This window comes from Nyctereutes procyonoides, unplaced genomic scaffold, assembly GCF_905146905.1.
Source record: "Nyctereutes procyonoides isolate TBG_1078 unplaced genomic scaffold, NYPRO_anot_genome, whole genome shotgun sequence".
Taxonomy (NCBI): Eukaryota; Metazoa; Chordata; class Mammalia; order Carnivora; family Canidae; genus Nyctereutes; species Nyctereutes procyonoides.
The window spans coordinates 86,335,008-86,355,909 of NW_026575125.1; the positions used below are offsets into that span (position 1 = coordinate 86,335,008).

The 20,902-nt window shown below is 38.8% G+C and overlaps 1 protein-coding gene across 1 annotated transcript; it reads left to right on the forward strand.

Annotated features, from left to right (window-relative positions):
• The first annotated feature begins 8,367 nt into the window (after positions 1-8,367).
• Positions 8,368-8,773, forward strand: LOC129518483 (60S ribosomal protein L36). Its single transcript, XM_055338638.1, has one exon. It carries the CDS (start codon positions 8,412-8,414, stop codon positions 8,727-8,729), a length of 318 nt encoding a protein of 105 aa, XP_055194613.1. The 5' UTR covers positions 8,368-8,411; the 3' UTR covers positions 8,730-8,773.
• Positions 8,774-20,902: the final 12,129 nt, after the last annotated feature.

The window sequence follows — 20,902 nt, forward strand, 5'->3', positions numbered from 1 at the left end:
GCATGTGGATGACCAATTTTCCCAGCACCATTTATTGAAGAGACTGTCTTTCTTCCAGTGGATCGTCTTTCCTCCTTTGTCGAATATTAGTTGACCATAAAGTTCAGGGTCCATTTCTGGATTCTCTATTCTGTTCCATTGGTCTATGTGTCTGTTTTTGTGCCAGTACCACACTGTCTTGATGACCACAGCTTTGTAGTACAACCTGAAATCTGGCATTGTGATGCCCCCAGCTATGGTTTTCTTTTTTAAAATTCCCCTGGCTATTCGGGGTCTTTTCTGATTCCACACAAATCTTAAAATAATTTGTTCTAAGTCTCTGAAAAAAGTCCATGGTATTTTGATAGGGATTGCATTGAACGTGTAAATTGCCCTGGGTAGCATTGACATTTTCACAATATTAATTCTGCCAATCCATGAGCATGGAATATTTTTCCATCTCTTTGTGTCTTCCTCAATTTCTTTCAGAAGTGTTCTATAGTTTTTAGGGTATAGATCCTTTACCTCTTTGGTTAGGTTTATTCCTAGGTATCTTATGCTTTTGGGTGCAATTGTAAATGGGATTGACTCCTTAATTTCTCTTTCTTCAGTCTCATTGTTAGTGTATAGGAATGCCATTGATTTCTGGGCATTGATTTTGTATCCTGCCACGCTACCAAATTGCTGTATGAGTTCTAGCAATCTTGGGGTGGAGGCTTTTGGGTTTTCTATGTAGAGTATCATGTCATCGGCGAAGAGGGAGAGTTTGACTTCTTCTTTGCCAATTTGAATGCCTTTAATGTCTTTTTGTTGTCTGATTGCTGAGGCTAGGACTTCCAATACTATGTTGAATAGCAGTGGTGAGAGTGGACATCCCTGTCTGGTTCCTGATCTTAGGGGAAAGGCTCCCAGTGCTTCCCCATTGAGAATGATATTTTCCATGCCTAATTTATACGCTGGCTCAGTACCTAAAGATTTCATGAATTAAGGAGTAGACGGGTAAACAAATCTTCCAAGAGGATCACACTTTGACTTTGAAGGTCAGCACTTATTAAAAAAAATGGGTTCAGGGATCTCTGGGTGGCTCAGCGGTGGATAAATGAGATCATCATTTTATAGTGAAAGGACTAGGGGCATGAGAGCTAGGTGATTCCTATTCTAATCCCATTTCTGTCATGATACTAGTTACATATGCAACTGTCAGCAAGTCATTTAACTTCTCTTGACTTGTTACCTCATCTGTAAAATGGGCAATTTTGCCTGGATCTATAAAGTCATTACTGCTGTCAAATGTACAATTCTATAATTCTGAACAAGGGAATCAGGGTTTTTGTTTATTTGTTTTTAGTGGGAAAGGAAGGTGGATCTGATAGGCACCTTATTAAAAAAAAAGATTTTATTTATTTATTTATTCATTAGAGACACACAGAGAGAAGCAGAAACATAGGCAGAGGGAGAAGCAAGCTCCCCGCAGAGAGCCCAGGATCATGATCTGAGCCGAAGGCAGACACTCAACCACTGAGCCACCCAGATGCCCCTGATAGACAATTTGAAAGTAAGAATCTATTTGACTCAGCCACTGATTAAATGTAGAGCGCAAGAGGAGTTGTCACAAGACTTCCAAACATCAAAGCTGAGTAAGAGAGAAAAGGCAATGCTATTACATTAGTTCAATGGAAATGGGACTCAGCAAGATAAGCTCATTTTGGTGGAAGGACATGGTAAATTTAATTCTGGATGTTTGTTGTCCATGGACAAGGTATCTGTGTTTCACAACTCCAAGAGGCAATATTTATATGGCAGTCAATATAAATGGCTCACCTCACTTTGGAGTTGTATAGTACATAGTCTGCACAACCATATACGACAGTCTTGTGTCTGGACATCCGTGTAGAAATGTCCAAAAGACAACTGGATGTAAGTTTGGTGTTTGGAAAGAAGGATGCCTGGGTAATGTTGGCATACAGTTGCATGGTTAGAGGTGGAGAATACACAGAATGTACATAGAAATGTACAGAAAGAAACACATGCTATGAATAGAACCAACGCTCAACTGTAATCAAATATATGATTCAGATAGATTTTTTCCATATACCTATACTCAAGTATTACAAATGTTTGTTTTATAGTAATTAGGCTATTCTCTATCTCATTTTGTACATAATATTGCATACAATATCACCTGTACTGAATCTTTTATAGCTTAATTACAGATTCCTCACATCCCTAAAATTCAGATGATTCTAAAATTAGCAAAAAACTACAGGTTGATTTGGTTGAAAAATGAAAAAAGAAAAAGAAATGTATTGCCCAACAAATGCATTCAAAAGTTTTACGCTTACAAGAAGAGATTACATTATAAAATGGGCAAAGTCTTTATCTTCTTTAGTTAAAATGAGGAACTCCTCCTGAAATGTGTTTATTCTTATGTATTCACTCTGCACATTGCTATCTTGAATCTTTCTGGCTGATGGCTAGTCTCTTTTAAAAACTTTTTATCCCTTGGAGGATGTCAGACTGAGACTGAATTATGACACAAAAATTGAACCTTTCTATTAAGAGGACCATCTATGCTACTTTTGAATTAATCCAATTGGTCTTTGTGAACTCTCACTAGAGGATACATAGTGTGACTAAATAACTTGACAATTTGAACAAAACAGATATTTCTGAACCCATTTTTAAAAGGATTTTATTTATTCATGAGAGACAGAGACAGAGAGAGAGGGAGAAAGAGAGAGGCACAGACACAGGCAGAGGGAGAAGCAGGCTCCATGCAGGAGCCCAACGTGGGACTCCAGGATCATGCCTTGGGCTGAAGGCAGACACTCAACCGCTGAGCCACTCAGGCCCCCAGGGGTATGTGTTTAACTATAGGAAACTATCAAGCTGTTTTCCAGAGTAGTAGTGCCATTTTATATTCCCACCAGCTCAACATTCTCACCAACACTTGATATTATCAGAGATTTTTTTTTTTAGGTTGGCCATTAATATATAGAAACATCTCGTTCTGGTTTTAATTTGTATTTAACTAATTACTAATGATGTTCAGCATTTTTTCATGTGCATTTTGCTAACCATACATCTTCTTGGGTGAAGTGTCTCTTTAAATCTTGTCCAAATTTTGAATTGGGTTATGTTTTTCCTTATTATTGATAAAATAATATTGTTAATACAAGTCCTTTATCAGATACTCAATTTGCAAATATTTTCCCCAAGTCTGTGGCTTTTTTTCGCATTATCTTAACAGTCATTCAAAGACCAGAAGTTTTAAATTCTGATGGCATTCAATTTGCCAATATTTTCTTTTATGGATGGTACTTTCGGTGTCACATCTAAGTAAACTTTGCCTAACCCAAGGTCAAAAATACTTTCTCCAATCCTTTCTTCTAGAATTTTACTCTCTTAGGATTTATATTTAGGTCTGTGCTTTCATTTGAGCTCATTTTTATGTAGGATGAAAGATTTGAATCAAACTTCTATTTTTTTGTGTGTATTGATATCTCATTGTTCTAGACTGTCTTTCACCAATGAATTGGTTTTGCACCTTTGTCAAATGTCAGTTGATTACACATCTATTAGAATGTCTAAAATTTTAAAAAGCCTGATTATACCAACTATTGGAGAGGATTTGAGCAACTGGAACTCTCCTACATTGTAACAAATTAAATATATACCATTCATATTACCCAGCTGTTCTACTCCAATATATTTACCCAAGGGAAATGAAAATATTTGTTCGTACAAACACACAAATGTTTTTGTTGAATTTATTTGTAATGGCCCTAAACAAGAAACAACTACAATTTCCGTGAAGAGGTGAATTACAGTATATCCATACAATAGAATTCTTAGCAATATCAAGGAGTGAACAATAGATTAACGTGCCATCATGGATGAATCTCAAAATACTTATGTGGATGAAAGAAATAAGACCAATTAAGAATATATACTGTATGATTCCATTTATGTAAAATTCTAGAAAATGAAAATGCATCTATAATGACAGAAAGCAGATCAGTGGTTGGCTGGGGACAGGAGTGGAGAGTGGGGAAAAACAGAAAGGACAAGAGAGTAAAAGGAACATTTTTGAAGTGATGGATATGTCCATTATCATGACTGTGGTGTTGGAGATATATAGGTACATGTATCTCCATATATGTATGTATGTCAAATGTCAAATCTTATCAAATTGGATACTTCAAATGTATTTTTCACATTGAGTATTCCAATCAATAAATATGGTATAGCTCTCCATTTATTTAGGAATTTTTAAATTTCTTTCATCAGTGTTTTATAGATATTGGAATAGAGATCCTACACATTTTTTTAGATTTATATCTCAGTATTTAAATTTTTGGTGTTATCATAAATGGTACTATTTTTCAAAAATTTGAACCCAATTGTTCATTGCTCACATATAGAAAAAAAAGAAAGAACATTTATATATGCTACAAATATACTAATTCCCTTAATAGTTCTAGAAGCCTTTTTATAGATTCCTTGGAATTTTCTATGCAAGATAATCATGTCTTCTGTGAATAGAGATAGTTTTATTTCTTTCTTTCTAATCTGTGCACTTTTTTTCTTGCCTCATTGCACTGGCTAGGTCTACCAGTCTGATGTTGTATTACACTGGTAAGAGCAGACATTCTTGATTTGTGCCCAGTCTTAGGAAGAAAGCATTCAGTCTCTCACCATTAAATATATAAAAGCTGTAGGGTTTTTGGTAAATTTTCTTTTTTTTTGTAAATTTTCTTTATCAGATTAATAAATTTAACTTTGAAGCCTGCTAAGATTTTCACTAATATTTTTTTATAAATGTTTGTTGGATTTTGTCAAATGGATTTTCTCCATCTATCAAGATGATCATATGTTTTTTCTTCTATAGTCTGTAGATCTGGTGAATGATAATGATTGTTTTCCAAATGGTCTTCCTATTTAGAACTTTAATCCAATAAGTGTATCTTTGTATGTGGAGTTAGCTAGGGTCTCATTTATATTTTTCTTCAAATAATGAGCTGTGTTCCCCAATGTTTTTCTCCTTCAGCCTATTCATGTGGAGAATTATATTGATATGTTTTCTGCATTTAAACTATACTAGAAAGGTAGATTGCATCCATATTGTGTCATTGAATAGGGAGTTTGTGCTCACTTTATCAAGCACTGTGGAACAATGACACTTTTATGAGAAAAGTAATATTTTATATAGATTAATCTGGCCCAATTGTGTAGGACAGATTGAAACAAGAAGAGACAGAAGATAGATGATGGATAGAATATATATATATATATATATATATATATATATATATATATATACCCACCATATGACCCAGCAATCCTCCTCTTAGGTATTTCCCAACAAGAAATAAAAACTTATGCTTCACAAAAACCTATATGCAAACTTTCATAGCATCTTTAAATCCTTCAACTGGTAAATAAACAGTGCAGTAGATCCATACAATGGAATGCCACATGGGCACCAAAAAATAACTATTGAAATGCATCACATGGACGAATCTTAAATTCATTATGCTAAGTCAAAGAAACCAAACATTAAAAATATACATACTGTATAGTTCCATTTATATGACATTTGAGATAAGACAAAGCTATTGGTATAGAAAATAAGTTTCCAGGGATCATGGGTTGAGAGGGATTGACTGTAAAGGGCATCCTGTCTTATATTGTGTCTTCAGTGGTGATTATGCAACTCCATGCATTTGTCAAAATTCATAAAACTGTACATTAAAAAGAATGGATTTTACTGGATAAATCTTTTTTAAAGGTTTTATTTATTTATTCATTCATGAGAGACACACAGACAGAGGCAGAGACAGAGACATAGGCAGAGGGAGAGGCAGGCTCCCCAGGGAGCCTGATGTGGGACTCGATCCCAGGACACCAGGAACACTCCCTGAGCCAAAGGCAGACACTCAACCACTGAGCCACTCAGGCATCCCTGGATATAACTTTTTAAGTAAATAATTTCTAAAAGGAAAAATGGACAAGTCACAACTGAAGAAATCCAAATGGACAATAAACCTATGAGAAGATCTTCAACCTTCAACCTTATTTCAACCTTCAACCCAGTATCAGGAAATGCAAATAAAAAGTCCCTATGAAATAACATTTCCTACTCACAAGGTTTGCAAAAACTAAGAAATGATTTTGAGAAAAGGAAATTCTTATAAACTGCTGGTGGGTGTGTAAAATGATAAATTTTGGAGAGCCACTTGGTAATGTTTTGTAAATTTGAAGATGCATATAACCTATGACCAAGCAAGCCTGCTTCTTTGTTTGTATCCTAGAGAAAATCTAGCACATGTACACAAGGAAACTTACATGCACAAGAATGTTAAGTATGGTATTATTTGTAATATCAAACATTAGGAAAAACTTATACGTGAGTCAAGAAGAATGTATAAATAAATCTGACATTGATATAATGGAATGGTCTACAGCATTTAAAATGTAGGAACAGGGATCCCTGGGTGGCGCAGCAGTTTGGCGCCTGCCTTTGGCCCAGGGCGCGATCCTGGAGACCCGGGATCGAATCCCACCTCGGGCTCCCGGTGCATGGAGCCTGCTTCTCCCTCTGCCTGTGTCTCTGCCTCTCTCTCTCTCTCTGTATGACTATCATAAAAAAAAATGTAGGAACAAAAACTGTGTGTATCAAATAAATATCAATAACAAAATGTGGAGTGAACAAAACAAGTTGCAAAATAACACATATGGTATGCTATTTACATAAAGTCTGAAGACAAACAAAACAATACTGCATCTTGTATATTGATAAATATGCACTTAGCAGTAGTTTAAAAACTTGTAAAGGAATATACCCACTAAATGTAGGACAGTGGTTACCTCTAAGGAGGGCTGAAGAGGAATGAAATCTAGGGAACATCAACAGAGATCTTCAACTGTATATATAATGTTGTATTCCTTTAAACAAAAATATGAAGTAGAGCATCTCGCTGGCTCAGTCGGTAGAGCATGCAGCTCTTGATCTTGGGGTTGTAGGTTCTAGCCCCATGTTGGATATAGAGATTACTTTAAAATTTTTAAAACTTTAAAAATAAACAAATAAAAATATGAAGCATCTCTGGCAAAATGCTGGGAGTTGATTTGTTTTCTTATTCTCTATATGTTTGTTTCACAAAAATGCATAAATAGAAAAGTATTCATATAAAGATGTCCTGCACCATCTCAAATCATCTCCCATTGCAACAGTGGCTTATGTGCCATACTTTGGGAAACGATGCCACAGGGGCTTAAAATACAGACCACAGAATTTGGGTGCAAGTCTTACCTCTACTGTGTACTAACTGTGTAGTCTTAGGAAAGTTATGTAATATCTTTAAGTGGCAGTTCCCTCTTGGGTTGATTGCATTAACATCTATCTCATAATGTAGTTGTGAGAATAAAACAATGACTTAAGGAGAGTTACGAAGGGTAATGACTGAAAACGGTACATTTTCTGGAGGCGCCTAGGTGGCTCAGTTGGTTAAGTGCCTGACTCATGATTTTGGTTCAGGTCATGATCTCAGGTTTGTGAGATGGAGCCCTGTGTCAGACTCCATGCTGGGCATGGAGCCTGCTTAAGATTCTCTGTCTTCTTCTCCCTCTGCCCCTCCTCCCACTCTTCCTTCTCTCTTTCTCTCAAAAAAAGAGTACATTTTCCAGCTAACAGGAAATACTAAGAAATGGGAGTTGTATCATTTATTATCTAAAGGGGAGAGGTCGAGAAAGACATTCTAGGAGAAGTGACACTTGATTGGAATCTCAGAGGATTTTGAAGAATTAATCAGTTGTGCAAGGGAATCAAGGAATGTTTTTGTACAAAAAGGACAGAATAGCATGTGGCAGAAACCTGGAGGTACATAATCGAACTTGGGGAGCATCCATGAACAAAGCCAAGCATTTAATTTTTGTAGTCATACTCTCTGACCATATTTCACCTCCAACCTTGGGTGTATCCTTTCCATGAGTGGGACAAATCAAAACACACTTTGGAGATGATGATGAATTGCTTAGAGATGAATGGAAGGAATGATGACGGCCTGCAGACTTGAGCAGACTGTGTTGTCAAATGCTAAAAACAGAACTGTAGGGAAACATGGTGAACGCATCTGAAGATGATCCCCCTTTTCCCTACGTTTATTTCTCTGTTTTCCATAGCATCTCCATTTTCCAGACACACTTTCCAGATGCACTCTGGAAAACTAGTCTGTTCAAAGAGCATTACACAAATTATAAACCTTTAAACAAGATTGCTGTAACTGAAGAAATTAGCTTTTTGTTGGGGTTCAATGGCTGAGCAATGGACTGGATCACTGCCTGTCTGGTTGGCTGGCTGAATTACGTTAATAACTGGACTGGGGCCCTTCCGCCGCCGGAGCATCGAGCAGCAGCAGCCGTCTGCAGCCATGGCTCTGCGCTACCCCATGGCCGTGGGCCTCAACAAGGGCCACAAGGTGACGAAGAACGTGAGCAAGCCGAGGCACAGCCGCCGCCGCGGGCGCCTCACCAAGCACACCAAGTTCGTGCGGGACATGATCCGGGAGGTGTGCGGCTTCGCCCCGTACGAGCGGCGGGCCATGGAGCTGCTCAAGGTGTCCAAGGACAAGCGCGCCCTCAAGTTCATCAAGAAGCGGGTCGGGACGCACATCCGCGCCAAGAGGAAGAGAGAGGAGCTGAGCAACGTGCTGGCGGCCATGCGGAAAGCGGCCGCCAAGAAGGACTGACCCCCTCCCCACCCCCGTAACAATAAAGCCTTCTCGAAAAAAAAAAAAAATAACTGGACTGGGAACCTGTAGGGTCTGGCTATTATGCTGCCTTAAGGAGCAGAACATCTTGGAATGATTCATATCAGTACTTTAAATCTTAGACTTTATGACAGTCAAAAATTAAAATTGAATACAAGATGGCTGATGTGGCAGTGCCATATAGCTATAACCTGACTGTAATTTTTTTCCTTACAAATAAAAAAAAATGGACCCGAGGGGGCGAAAGTAATAAAATAGTGAAAGAGTCTGTGGAATAAATTAAAATTCTGTGGCCACACTGCCACAGCATTATACCTAAACTGTCTGGCCAATCATATCATATTAGCAACCATATATCAGACGGGTAAGACCAGTGAGCTTGAGCCAATTCTCTTTTCAATACCTATGTCCTCAGGGGAAAAAGGAGAACCAAGACTCTAGTAAGCAATAACATGTTCAGTGGTATGAAAGGGATGGATATTGGGGCCAAGGCATTTTCCCCTTTGTTCCAAAACTCTGAAAATGATAATTATTCAAAGATGTCAGAAATCAACAAAGAGCAAGAAGGGCGATCGATGATTACCCAACTAGAAGAGAAGAGAGCTTACCAGAACAGTTGTAAGCAAGTCAGGCTTCCCAGCATCCCAAATGACACAGAATGCAAATTCATGGTTTGGCTTGCCCTGTTTCCTGAACGCTGCCATAAATTCACCTCCTAAGTGTATTTGTTTGACAACCCATGAAAACATTCATAGAGCTATTCTTTCAGGAAACATAAAATGAAGATTGTCAGTTTTCAATGACTGAAGAGTTTCATTAAATAATTTTTTAAAGGTCACCAAGCGAATTTTACTAAAATGCATTAGTTCAAGTTTTTTTTAACTTCATAGATTAACTTTTATCTCATTCAGGTCTTAAAATAAGCAGTTTCCCATTTTAGATGAAAGAGACTAGCATGGAGTCCCCTTGAGTGGCAGAGGTTGTGCAACCAGGGTCTGAGGTCCAAGATGACCTGACATCCAGGGCCATGCGGGAGGGAAAGCCTCCTTTCCTGGAGGACGGCAGATGCAAGATGTCCACCATCCTCTCCACCAGGTCCAGAGAACCATAGCCTTTCCAGCAGTCGCCCTTTATCCCTGGTGTCACTTTCCATAGCTTTGGTCACCCACCGTCAACTGTGGGCTGGAAGCAGATGCTCCTTCTGCCTCAGCGTCAGGTCACGAGTAGCATAAGGCTACATCATCACGCCTATGTCATTCAAACCTCTTCATCTCATCACGTAGGCATTTTATCATCTCACATCATCACAAGATGGGTAAGTACAGTAAGCTATTTAGAGAGAGACAACATTCACATAACTTTTATGACAGTATATTGTTATAATTGTTCCATTTGTTATTAGTTATGGTTGTTAATCTCTTACTGTGTCTAATTTGTGAATTCAACTTTATCATAGCTATGTATAAGAAGAAACAAAGTATATCTAGGGTTAGGTAATATCCCAGGTTTCAGGTATCCACTGGGGGTCCTGGAATGTATTCCCCCCAAGATAAGGGGGAGGCTACTGTACTTCAAAAGGTGAATGTTGTGGAGGGATGCATCATGCCTGGAAGTTCCAAAAAGCTCCTGCTCAGACAGGGTGGAGATAAGGTGCACACAGAGCAATGTCCGGATGCTGGGCTAGGAACGGCTGCTGTGGGCTGTCAGCTACAGTGAGGAAAGTCCCTGCCCCTGCAGTTGCAGGAGCCTCAGGTTGTCCTCAATCACTAACCACACTTCCAGAGGTCTAGCAGATGATGAAGGGCACCCCAGCTGCTGGGAAGTGCAGGATCTGAACCCCAGGCTTGGGCTTTCCCTTAGAGGCTCCTAGCAGTAAAAGCTCTTCCCGATCTTATTCTCATCGATATCACAATATGCAGCAACCTTATACTCCTGCTTGCCCACATTCCAGATAGTGAAGGCTGCCCCATGTGGGAGGATCCTTTCTTCCAGAATGTGGACATAGTAGGTCTAGATGGTGGCCTTGAGGATGGAATGTATGGCCATGTGGGAGAACCTCCACTAGCATGACCCCACCTATCTTTCTGAGGTGGCTGTAAAAGAACAGCAGATCCTTTGGCATAGTCCACAAGAGGGAGAGAGAAGCACCAACCATTGCTGGTGTTTCCCCCCCGTGTTGTGAATTTTTCATTCCTACTATTGAATCTAAAGGCAAGCCATTTTAAGGTGCCTGGGTGGTACAGTCGGTTGTGTGTCCAGCTCTTGGTTTCAGCTCAGGTCATGATCTCAGAGTCGTGATCTCAGGGTCATGAGATCGAGCCTGATGTCTGGCTCTGCGCTCAGCACAGAGTCTGCTTAAGACTCACTCTGCCTCTCCCTCTGCCCTTCCCCTTGCTTTCTCTCTCTGTTTCTCTCTCTCTCTCTCTGTCTCTCTCTCTCTCTCTCAAATAAATAAATAAATAAATAAATAAATAAATAAATAAATCTTTAAAGGCAAGCCATTTCAGTATTAACTAGAGCCCCAGAATCCCTGAGATGATATCCAAAACAATAGGTACAAATATGACTTTATAACCCTTCATTGCTCTTATCTTTAATGACTTCGCAAGCACTTCACATATATATTCATATATTCGTTAATTTTCATATCTGAATCTAAGGCGGCCAGAGAAGAAAACAGAAACTGAAACAAGTAATAGACTTTCTCACTCTCATGCTGTGGGCTCCACAAAAGGAGAAAGAGAGAAGTTAGGGGAGCCTCTTTTAGATTTTTCTGGATGATTAGAAGAAACAGATGGAAAAATCCTTGAAGCCTAGACACTGAGAATCAAGGAATGTGGGAAAGAATTTAAGAAAGAAAAATTCTTCATACTTTTAATTAAACAAACCATATAAATCAAAAGTGCACATAGAGCTGCCAAAAAGAGAATGTGCAGTCTTGGGAGTAGAAGCTGCTTGTTTTTACTTTGTTGCCTTATAAAAGGGGGTGGGGGGAGCTGGTTTGACAAAAATACTAAAAGTTCAGTGTTTTGACTTGAAATATTTTTTCCACAACCACCCCCAACAGGAGCTTTTATACATAAAACGTTGTCTTGCATTCTTCAGCTCTTCATTCTACACAAATGGAAAAAAATTCATTTTGGAATCATGATCCTATTTACCCCTTGCCATAAGCCTTGCCCATGCCATGTACATTAAAGCTGCAGTAATTCCCAGGGGGTAATCATGGGCCTTCTGATTGCAGAAAGAGAACAGGGACCATGTGTGTTGTGCTCTGAGATGTCATCTGCCCCCATCTCCCAGGAAAGAAGCCTGTAAGAAGGCTGTAAACAGCTTGCAGAACCACAATAGGAGCATTTTTGGCAATCGAGAACTAAAGCAAATATTCATGTGAAATCCAAGACCACCAAGTAAAAGGATCTGACTGTTCCTTCCTGAAGGTTTGCCTTATGGTGTTTAAAGCTTGGAGTTGCCTTTTAGAATGCAATACATCTTTTGGTCTGCTACCACAACTCCTGCTCTGCTGGGCTCTCCGACCCCTTTCCTCCCTGATATGCATGTGCTCTCTCAACTCAATTATTCAACAGCACAGTTATGAAGCTGTGGAAGGCAACATCTCATACTTCATTATACCCAAAAGGAACAAAAGTCCTTGTTCCCTAACCAGAAGCTTGGAGCCTCAAAGGGCCACAACCCTTTATTGGACTAATTGAAATATTTAGCTTAGTTTTCATATATTTAGACTGAATAACAAAACATTATGTTCTTGTAAAAATATTCAAATTAAAAAGTATTCATTTAAAAAGTAATAAAGAATATTTTCTGGGATCCCTGGGTGGCGCAGCGGTTTGGCGCCTGCCTTTGGCCCAGGGCGCGATCCTGGAGACCCGGGATCGAATCCCACGCCGGGCTCCCGGTGCATGGAGCCTGCTTCTCCCTCTGCCTGTGTGTCTGCCTCTCTCTCTCTCTCTCTGTGACTATCATAAATAAAAAAAAAATAAAAATAAAAATAAAAAAGAATATTTTCTTCCCTCAATACTGCTTCCCCAAGAAAACTTAATAGCTGGGAAATAGCCTTGTAGATAGAGCCTCTTCAATGTTTATAAGGATTTCTATGCCTTGTCCAAATTTCTCTGTGTTTTAAGAAAATAAACGGAATTGTAGTGTTCTGAAATTTACTTTTTGAAATTTCATGTAATGAGCATATTCTATATCGGTATACTTAGATGCATTTCATTTTTTAAGCTTTTATGATGTCACATTGTATGAATAAACCATAATTATTAAACTAGTACTCTATGGATTAATATATAGGTTGGTTGGTTGTCCAATGTTTGCCATTATACCACAGCAGAAATGCAATACCTGTAAAGTTTTTACTAAAAATTGCTTTTTAAAAAAACAAAAAAAATAAAATAAAATAAAAATTGCTTTTTATCTGATTGTGAGAGTAGGATATGTTCACTGTAGAAAACTTGCAGAATCCAGATCTTCATCAACTTACAATGGGGTCAGGTCCCAACAAACCCATCATAAGCTGAAGATATCATAAATCAAAAATGCATTTAATTCACCTAACCTACCAAATCTTATAGCTTAGCCACACCTACCTTATATATTCTCAAACACTTCCATTAGCCTACATATGGGCAAAATCATCTAACACAAAACTTATTTTATAATAAAATGTTGAATATCTCATGTAAATTATGAGTACTGTTTCAAAAGTGAAAAGCAAAATGGTTGTATGGGAACAGAATGGTTCCCAGCAGTTGTTGACCCTTGAGATCAGTGACTGGGAGCTACCACTGCCCAACCTCACCAGAAAGGATTGTATTGCCTATTGCTAGCCTAGGAAAAGATTAAAATTCAAAACTCCAAGTATGGTTTCTACTGAATATGTAACGCTTTTACACCATCATAAGGTTAAAAAATCATAAGTCAAGCCATTGCAAGTCAGAGACTGTACAGAAAATTATAAATAAGATTAAGGACACCTGGAATCCTACCACTAAAATATAAATATTTTGGTACGTAATGCTTCAGTCTTTTATCTGTTACATTTTTTGGTTTTAAACTATATTAGCACCAGGTATAAGAAATTCTGTTAGTCTAAGATGCATTCTTTCCATCTTCCTTACTGAAGAAATCTAATTCTGTCCAGTATAGCAATGTTCCTAGCGAAAAAATGTTTCCCAGTGTTCTTTGAAGTTAGGAGTAATCATGTGACATAGTTCTAGATGAATGAGATGTAAGGGAAAGTTTACTGGAGGTTTCTGGCAACATTTGACTTGCTTCATATAGGCAGCACCAGGTTCCCTTGCTATTTCTTTTTTTTTTTTTTTTCTGGCCTGGAGCAAGCATGTGAGGCGGGATATGGAGCAGCCACCTTATGACCTTGAAGTGATAAGCACGAGGACAAAAGCCACAGGCTAAGGATGGTACATGTAAAGACAACAGGAAAACCTGGGATGCTGATGACATTGTGGATGCAAGGCACAAGCTTTGGATATTCTATCTCCACATTTTTTTTGTTAGATGAGAAAAAATAAAACCTTATTTTAATAAGCTACTTTAGGGGATCCCTGGGTGGCTCAGTGGTTTGGCGCCTGCCTTCAGTCCAAGGCCTGATCCTGGGGTCCTGGGATCGAGTCCCACATCAGGCTCCCTGCATGGAGCCTGCTTCTCCCTCTGCCTGTGTCTCTGCCTCTCTCTCTCTCTCTCTCTCTGTGTCTCTCATGAGTAAATAAATAAAATCTTAAAAAAATGAATAAGCTACTATAGTAAGGGTTCTACTATATACGACTAAATATAATTTCTGAGACTCCGTATATGCAGGTTTCTTTATCCTACTTGGGTCACTGGACATTACATTGTGAGCAGTCCCCCCATGCCATTAAACATTTCTTTTTTTTTTAAGATTTTATTTATTCATGAGAGACACAGAAAGAGAGGCAGAGACACAGGCAGAGAGAAGCCCGATGCGAGACTCCATCCCAGGACCCTGGGACCACGACCTGAGCCAAAGGCAGACACTCAACCACTGAGCCACCCAGGTGCCCCTAAACATTTCTTAAAAGCATGACTTCTAATGACTGCATAATATGTCTTTATATAGGATATCATTATTTATTACCATTCAACTGCTGAGCTTTTAGGTTACTTCTAATTCCTAAATTAAACTTATAATGGATTTATATGGATAAATATTAATTTTGGTTACATGTTTGTTTTCTTAAGGTATATCTCTAGTATTGGGATTACGATGTCAAAGAGAAAAACAATTTCCAACATTTTAAGAAATACTGTTTTACTGGAATATTTTTTCAAGTTAACTCTCCAAACGGCAGCAACGTATAGCATTTCTTTTTTTTTTTTAAGATTGATTCATTTATTTTATTATTATTTTTAAAGATTTTATTTATTTATTCATGAGACACACAGACGGGGGGCGGGCAGAGACACAGGCAGAGGGAGAAGCAGGCTCCCTGCAGGGAGCCTGATGTGGGACTCCATCTCAGGACTCCAGGATCACGCCCTGGGCCAGGGGCAGGCACTAAACCGCCGAGCCACCCAGGGATCCCCTGATTCATTTATTTTGGAGAGAGAGAACGCGAGCAGGGGTGGGGCGGGGAGGGAGAGAAAGAATCTCAAGGTGCTGAACACGGAGCCCCATGCGGGGCTCGATCTCAGGACCCATGAGATCACCACCTGAGCCGAAACCCAGAGGCCCAACTGACTGCGCCACCCGGGCGCCCCTAGAGTAGCATTTCAAAGCATATCCAACAATACTTAAAAAATGTTTTTAGTTACTGACAATAGAGGAATGATGGTATTTTATTGTTGCTTTAATTTCTAGTTTTCAATTGCTAGTTTTAGTATTTATGTCCCCTCCATCTTACTTTCTTAACACATTATAAAAGACAAGCATTTTAAAACACATTATAATCATATATTATTAAAAACAAAGTCTCCAAGTCACATTACAGCTTTCAGACACACTGCTATTAAAATTATTATGGCATCTAATGAACCCATTATTTCCCTGGATGTTTAACAAGTGAGTGAGTGATTACTCCAGTTCTGCTGTGATTACAGACTTTGTTTTGATGTCCTTCAATCTTCACATACACATTTATCTTCTCTGAGCATGTCACTGGGGTATGATTCCGAAGTAATGATAATTTCATAATAACAATAGAAATGCCCACAATGAGGCAAGCGCTACCCTAAGTGCTTTTTACATATATTAATTCATCCAAACTTCATAACAAAGCATGAAGCAGGCACTAGTATTATTCCCACCTTACAAATGAGGACCCTGAGACATAAAGAGGAAAAGTAACAAGGCGCAGTGTCACAGTTTCTAGGTGGTGACACTAGCTTAGGAACTCAGTGGTCTAGAGCCCTGCTGACCATTATCATATGATGTTTTATCAGTCAGTACGACCGTTTTATTAGAGTCATCAAGCAGCTGGAGAGTCTTTTGCAATGTGTTTGAATGTTATCACAACTCTACACTGAACATGGTTCTCAGGGGTGGCTTGTAATCATGTTCATGAACTTGCTGTTTGAACCTAGACTGGCTCTTGAACTTCCCTGAGTCTCAGTATCTGAGCTACATTTCTTCCAGTACAACATGTCTAGCCATTTCGATGGTCCTTATGTCAGATAGTGATTGGCTTTGTGGTAGCCCAATCAACTGTTCTGTAATCAGCATCAATGATAATTAGAAAACCCCAAAGCCATCCGAAAATGGTTGACTGTGCAGCTTCTGTTCACATGGCCCTCAGGCACCTGGCAGACCTTGGGGGAATGCTGATTGCTCCCTAGAGCTGCGGACCTGCCAGGAGGGAGCAGTATGGTCAGAGAGTTAGAGAGCCCAGAGAGAGGACAACCCAGCTGCTGAGGTTGGGAAGCAAAGAGGGCTTCCATTAAGCTGTTTGATGATGAGAAAGAAGAGTCAAGGGGCACCTGGGTGGCTCAGTCGGTTAAACGTCTGCCTTTGGTTCAGGTCATGATCTCAGGGTCCTGGGATAGAGCCCCACATCAGGCTCCCTGCTCAGCAGGGAGTCTGCTTCTCCCTCTCCCCCTGCCTTCCACCCACTCGTGCTCTCTCTCTCTCTCTCTCTCTCTCAAATAAATATATGAAATCTTTAAAAAAAAAAAAAGAAGTCGAAACTCTTGCAAGAGCAGCCCCTTGTTCAGCACCATGGCCCCACATGAGAACACCGTGATGTTTTTTATGAGAGTCACCATACCACAGTTCTTTCTGAACTCCAAACCAAAGTGTGTTAAGTACTGGGAAAACTTCACAGAAAAGCAATTTATTGGTTGTTATGAACAAGGTGAATGGATAATATTTGGGGGCTTTAACTCTGTTCTCAATATACCCTCCCCTTTTAAAGAGAAGTAACTTGCAAGTTCAGGGATTCATGAAGTCCAAGCTCATAAAGGAAGAAATTCCATAGGGATAGAGGACCTTTAAAACAGAAAAAGGGATAAGGCTTTTCTTCTCACTAGAAATGGATTCTTCCAAGGTGGGGGAGAAGAATGAATCCAAAACATAAGAGCTTCTTGAAGGCAACCAAGGACCTTTTATTTAATTTCATAGCGCTTCTAGCTCAGAAGCATCAGGACACTAGAAAGTAACAGATCTGAGCTGTTCTCAGCATGGAGGTCTGCATGTGGAGCTGGTGAAGTTTCCTGAACCCCAAGGGCAGTGGGAAAGCAACCAAGGAAGGACCTGTGACTCAATGGAACCACGTGAGCCAGGAAAGTGGACATCTTAGCAGTAACCTATACAGACCTCTGATTAATAACTATATGCCCATCCTCTCATCACTGCTATCACCCCGATGCCTCCCAACACCTTGGCACCCACATAAAAAGTTGACAGTGTGATGTCAACAACCTTGAGAAGACCCTAAGGAGGGCTGAGGTTAGTTTTTTTCCCCCAAAAGCTCATCATTGGGCCTTCGATGCTCAATGTCTGAAATATAGATGTGAGGAAAAGTAGTTCTATGTTTACACAATGGTGGTTGGGGGCTGTCTGAGAGTCATATATGTTATAACAACTTTAAGGGTCAAGTCTCCCAGTCCCACTTTTTTTTTTATCATGCAATGATTCACTCTGATGTTTTTTTGCTCTGCCCAAGGGGGGGGGGGAACATTCCAAAGGAAGGGAATTTATCTCATATCTGATGAAAAGGCTTAAATATCTGTATCTTAAGATTTTGGCATTAACTTTTACCCCTAACACACATACACTCAGGGCTACACAAAGCTATGCCCAAACAAAAATCAATTTCAGAACATAGAACTTATTATGAGCTGGCTTCTCCACAATTTGAACTTATGATGCCAGGAAGTTTAGTTATTTCAAATCTGAAAAAAATATCACCAAGCCACACCTTTCAACAAATGTTATTAACATATGATTCTGTCCTAAACAAGGAAGATGGGAAATGTAGTTGCATTCACAAAGAATGTATGAAGACTGCCAAGAAAGCAAATAATTTTTGGAAGTCACCCTTATTTGGAAATATTCTACTCATAGAACCATGGTTGTTTAAACAAAAGCATCCACCATATCTCCTTTTAAAAATATGTACTTCCAAAATATATGAAAAGAATTAAATACTTTGTTTCTCAGTTCTTCTATGATTTACTTGAAAACAGCTTGGGTTTAAAAAAAAAAAAGACAAAGCCCGCCAAGTACTACAAGTAGCTTCCTGTAGGCATTGTGATGTAGTGGAAAACATAGCCTCTGGAATCAAAAGGACCTGTTTTGGAAGCTTGGCTGCACTCTTAACTAGTTGGGTGACCTTGGGCAAGTAACTTTATCTTCCCTATGATTCATCTGCAAAAATAATTAAATTATATTAAATGAGAAAACAGATGTGAAAGTGCTCATTGAAGGATATTCCCTCCTAGGCCTCAATGGAAAAACAGAATAGTTATACATGGTTATTATGATATAAAGAAATAAACAAATACATGTCTTTGTACATGCGCAAAACCATTTACATGAGTTTGAAAAGGCTTTGAACAGAACAAAACAAGGGAACGTGATGTTTGGCCAAGTGCAAAATTATACACTGGAGTAAGATGCACTGAAATTAATTCTATTTATTTTCCTTTAAATTGCTCCTATAAAAATTGTTTTTAAGATCACCAGGTGCTTTATGAAATGTGCTATAGGCAAGACATCTAGGAATTCTAATGTATAAACATGTCAGGTTTTGTTATTTCTACAGGAGTTATGAGAACAATATCAATGAAAAATAAATATCCACAGTTTCTACTGTTTTAGCCTCCAGCCTAAAAGCAGCAAATGAGGTGGCTCTGAGTAGAATAAAGACACCAGGATCAATGGCAAAATTATAAAGTAGCCACTCTATGTCAAGGCATTCTCTTAGTTGTCCAATAATTTCATGATGTCCCTGGCTGTGTTGAAATAATTATACCAAGAAACCTATGCTTTACTCTAAGTGTTATAATCTAGGGGTCAGCAAACTATGGAACATGGGCCAAATTCAGACTGCTTTGTTTTTGTAAATAAAGTTTTATTGGAACGTAGCCATGTCCATTCAGCTACGTGTTATGACTGCTTTCACACTACAATAAGCAGAATTAAGTAGTTGTAGCAGAGACCGTCTGGCCCACAAAGACTAAAATATTTACTATCTGGATCGTTACAGAAAAAGTGTGCCAACCCCAACCCTAACCCCTCACAACCTGCCTGCTACCTAAAATCAAAGGCAATATATTTAACCTATCCATGGGATATTTTCATTTTATGATGACCGTATTAACTCCATCTGGAGATGGCCTGGGAGAAAATTTTTGAACAGAGAAAGAGAGAGAGAGAAAGAGTTGTCTTTTTGCACCTGGGTCATGCTTGTTCCCTTTCTAAAATAATGAAAGTCAGCAATGTGGCACCCTACATCGAAAAGTTAGCCAAAAAAAAAAAAAAAGAAGAAGAAGAAGAAAAGAAAAAGAAAAGTTTGCCAAATTTTGACTTTGGGGTGACTGTAGACTTCGCATTATAGCAAAGGTATGCGAAGGCTAATCTTCAGTTAGCTGACTTTCTTTTAATTAAATAAACCTTCTCATAGCCAAAGTCAGCTCTGGGGAGTGGTGGTGGGGGCATCTACCAATCTCTAGTGAGACTTGTTCTGAAATAATATGGCTAAAACACATTAGTTGTCCAACATTCTTTGTAAGATTTTGAAAACCTTGAGAACGATAGCAGTGATATTTCTTGGAATACTGAACAATGAGCTACAGCACTGTTGAGTCTCATAAACTCTCCTCCCAAATCAGAACTGACAATCTGTCTGATTCAACCTGGAGCTCATCCTCCCAAATAATGTGGTTTGAGTGTTAAGGAATCCAAATGAAGGAAAACAGTGACTGAAATAACCAGAGAAATAGAAGACAGGAATTCGGGCAAAAATCTCCATTCTGAGTATGCAAAAGTTTGAGATGGAGTCATGCTATAGCAAGTAATTCAAATGCTTTAACTTACTTGGTCAGAGGGTCTTTGATAGAAAATGCTGGAGGTGACAAAGTCAAGAGTAGCCTGGCTTGCTTTCTTCTTCATGGACATATTCCAAGATAAAGTTCAAACTAATTCTAGTCTTGGTTATTCAGTTTTATAATGCCCACAACAAAAATAAAGCGCTCTACATATTTTTTCCCGAGAAGTTGCAGGTTTTAAATATATTTTCAAATAAAAGTGGTAGGGGGGAGCTTCTTTTGAAAAAAGGGATCTAAGGGGTACCTGGCTGGCTTAGTTGGTAGAGCATGCAACTCTTGATCTTCGGGTTGTGAGTTCAAGCCCCATATTGGGTGTAGAGTTTACTTTAAAAAAAAATAAGTAAAAATAGGATCTAAATAAATGTCAGTAAAGTTTAGAGTCTAGGCATTGAGGAAGGGGAAATTTTAAATGGCAAATTAGTATATCTTTAGCAACAAAGCCACATATAATCATATAGATTCATACTCTTCACAAATAGCTCTTTCTCAATTCTAAATCTGGTTCTACCATTTGGTTGGTAAAAAACTTCACTTCTCAGTTTTTCTCTAAGGGAGAGAGAAAAAAAAAACAGAATGAAAGCTATTCCTGGAACAATGTGGTAATTTGA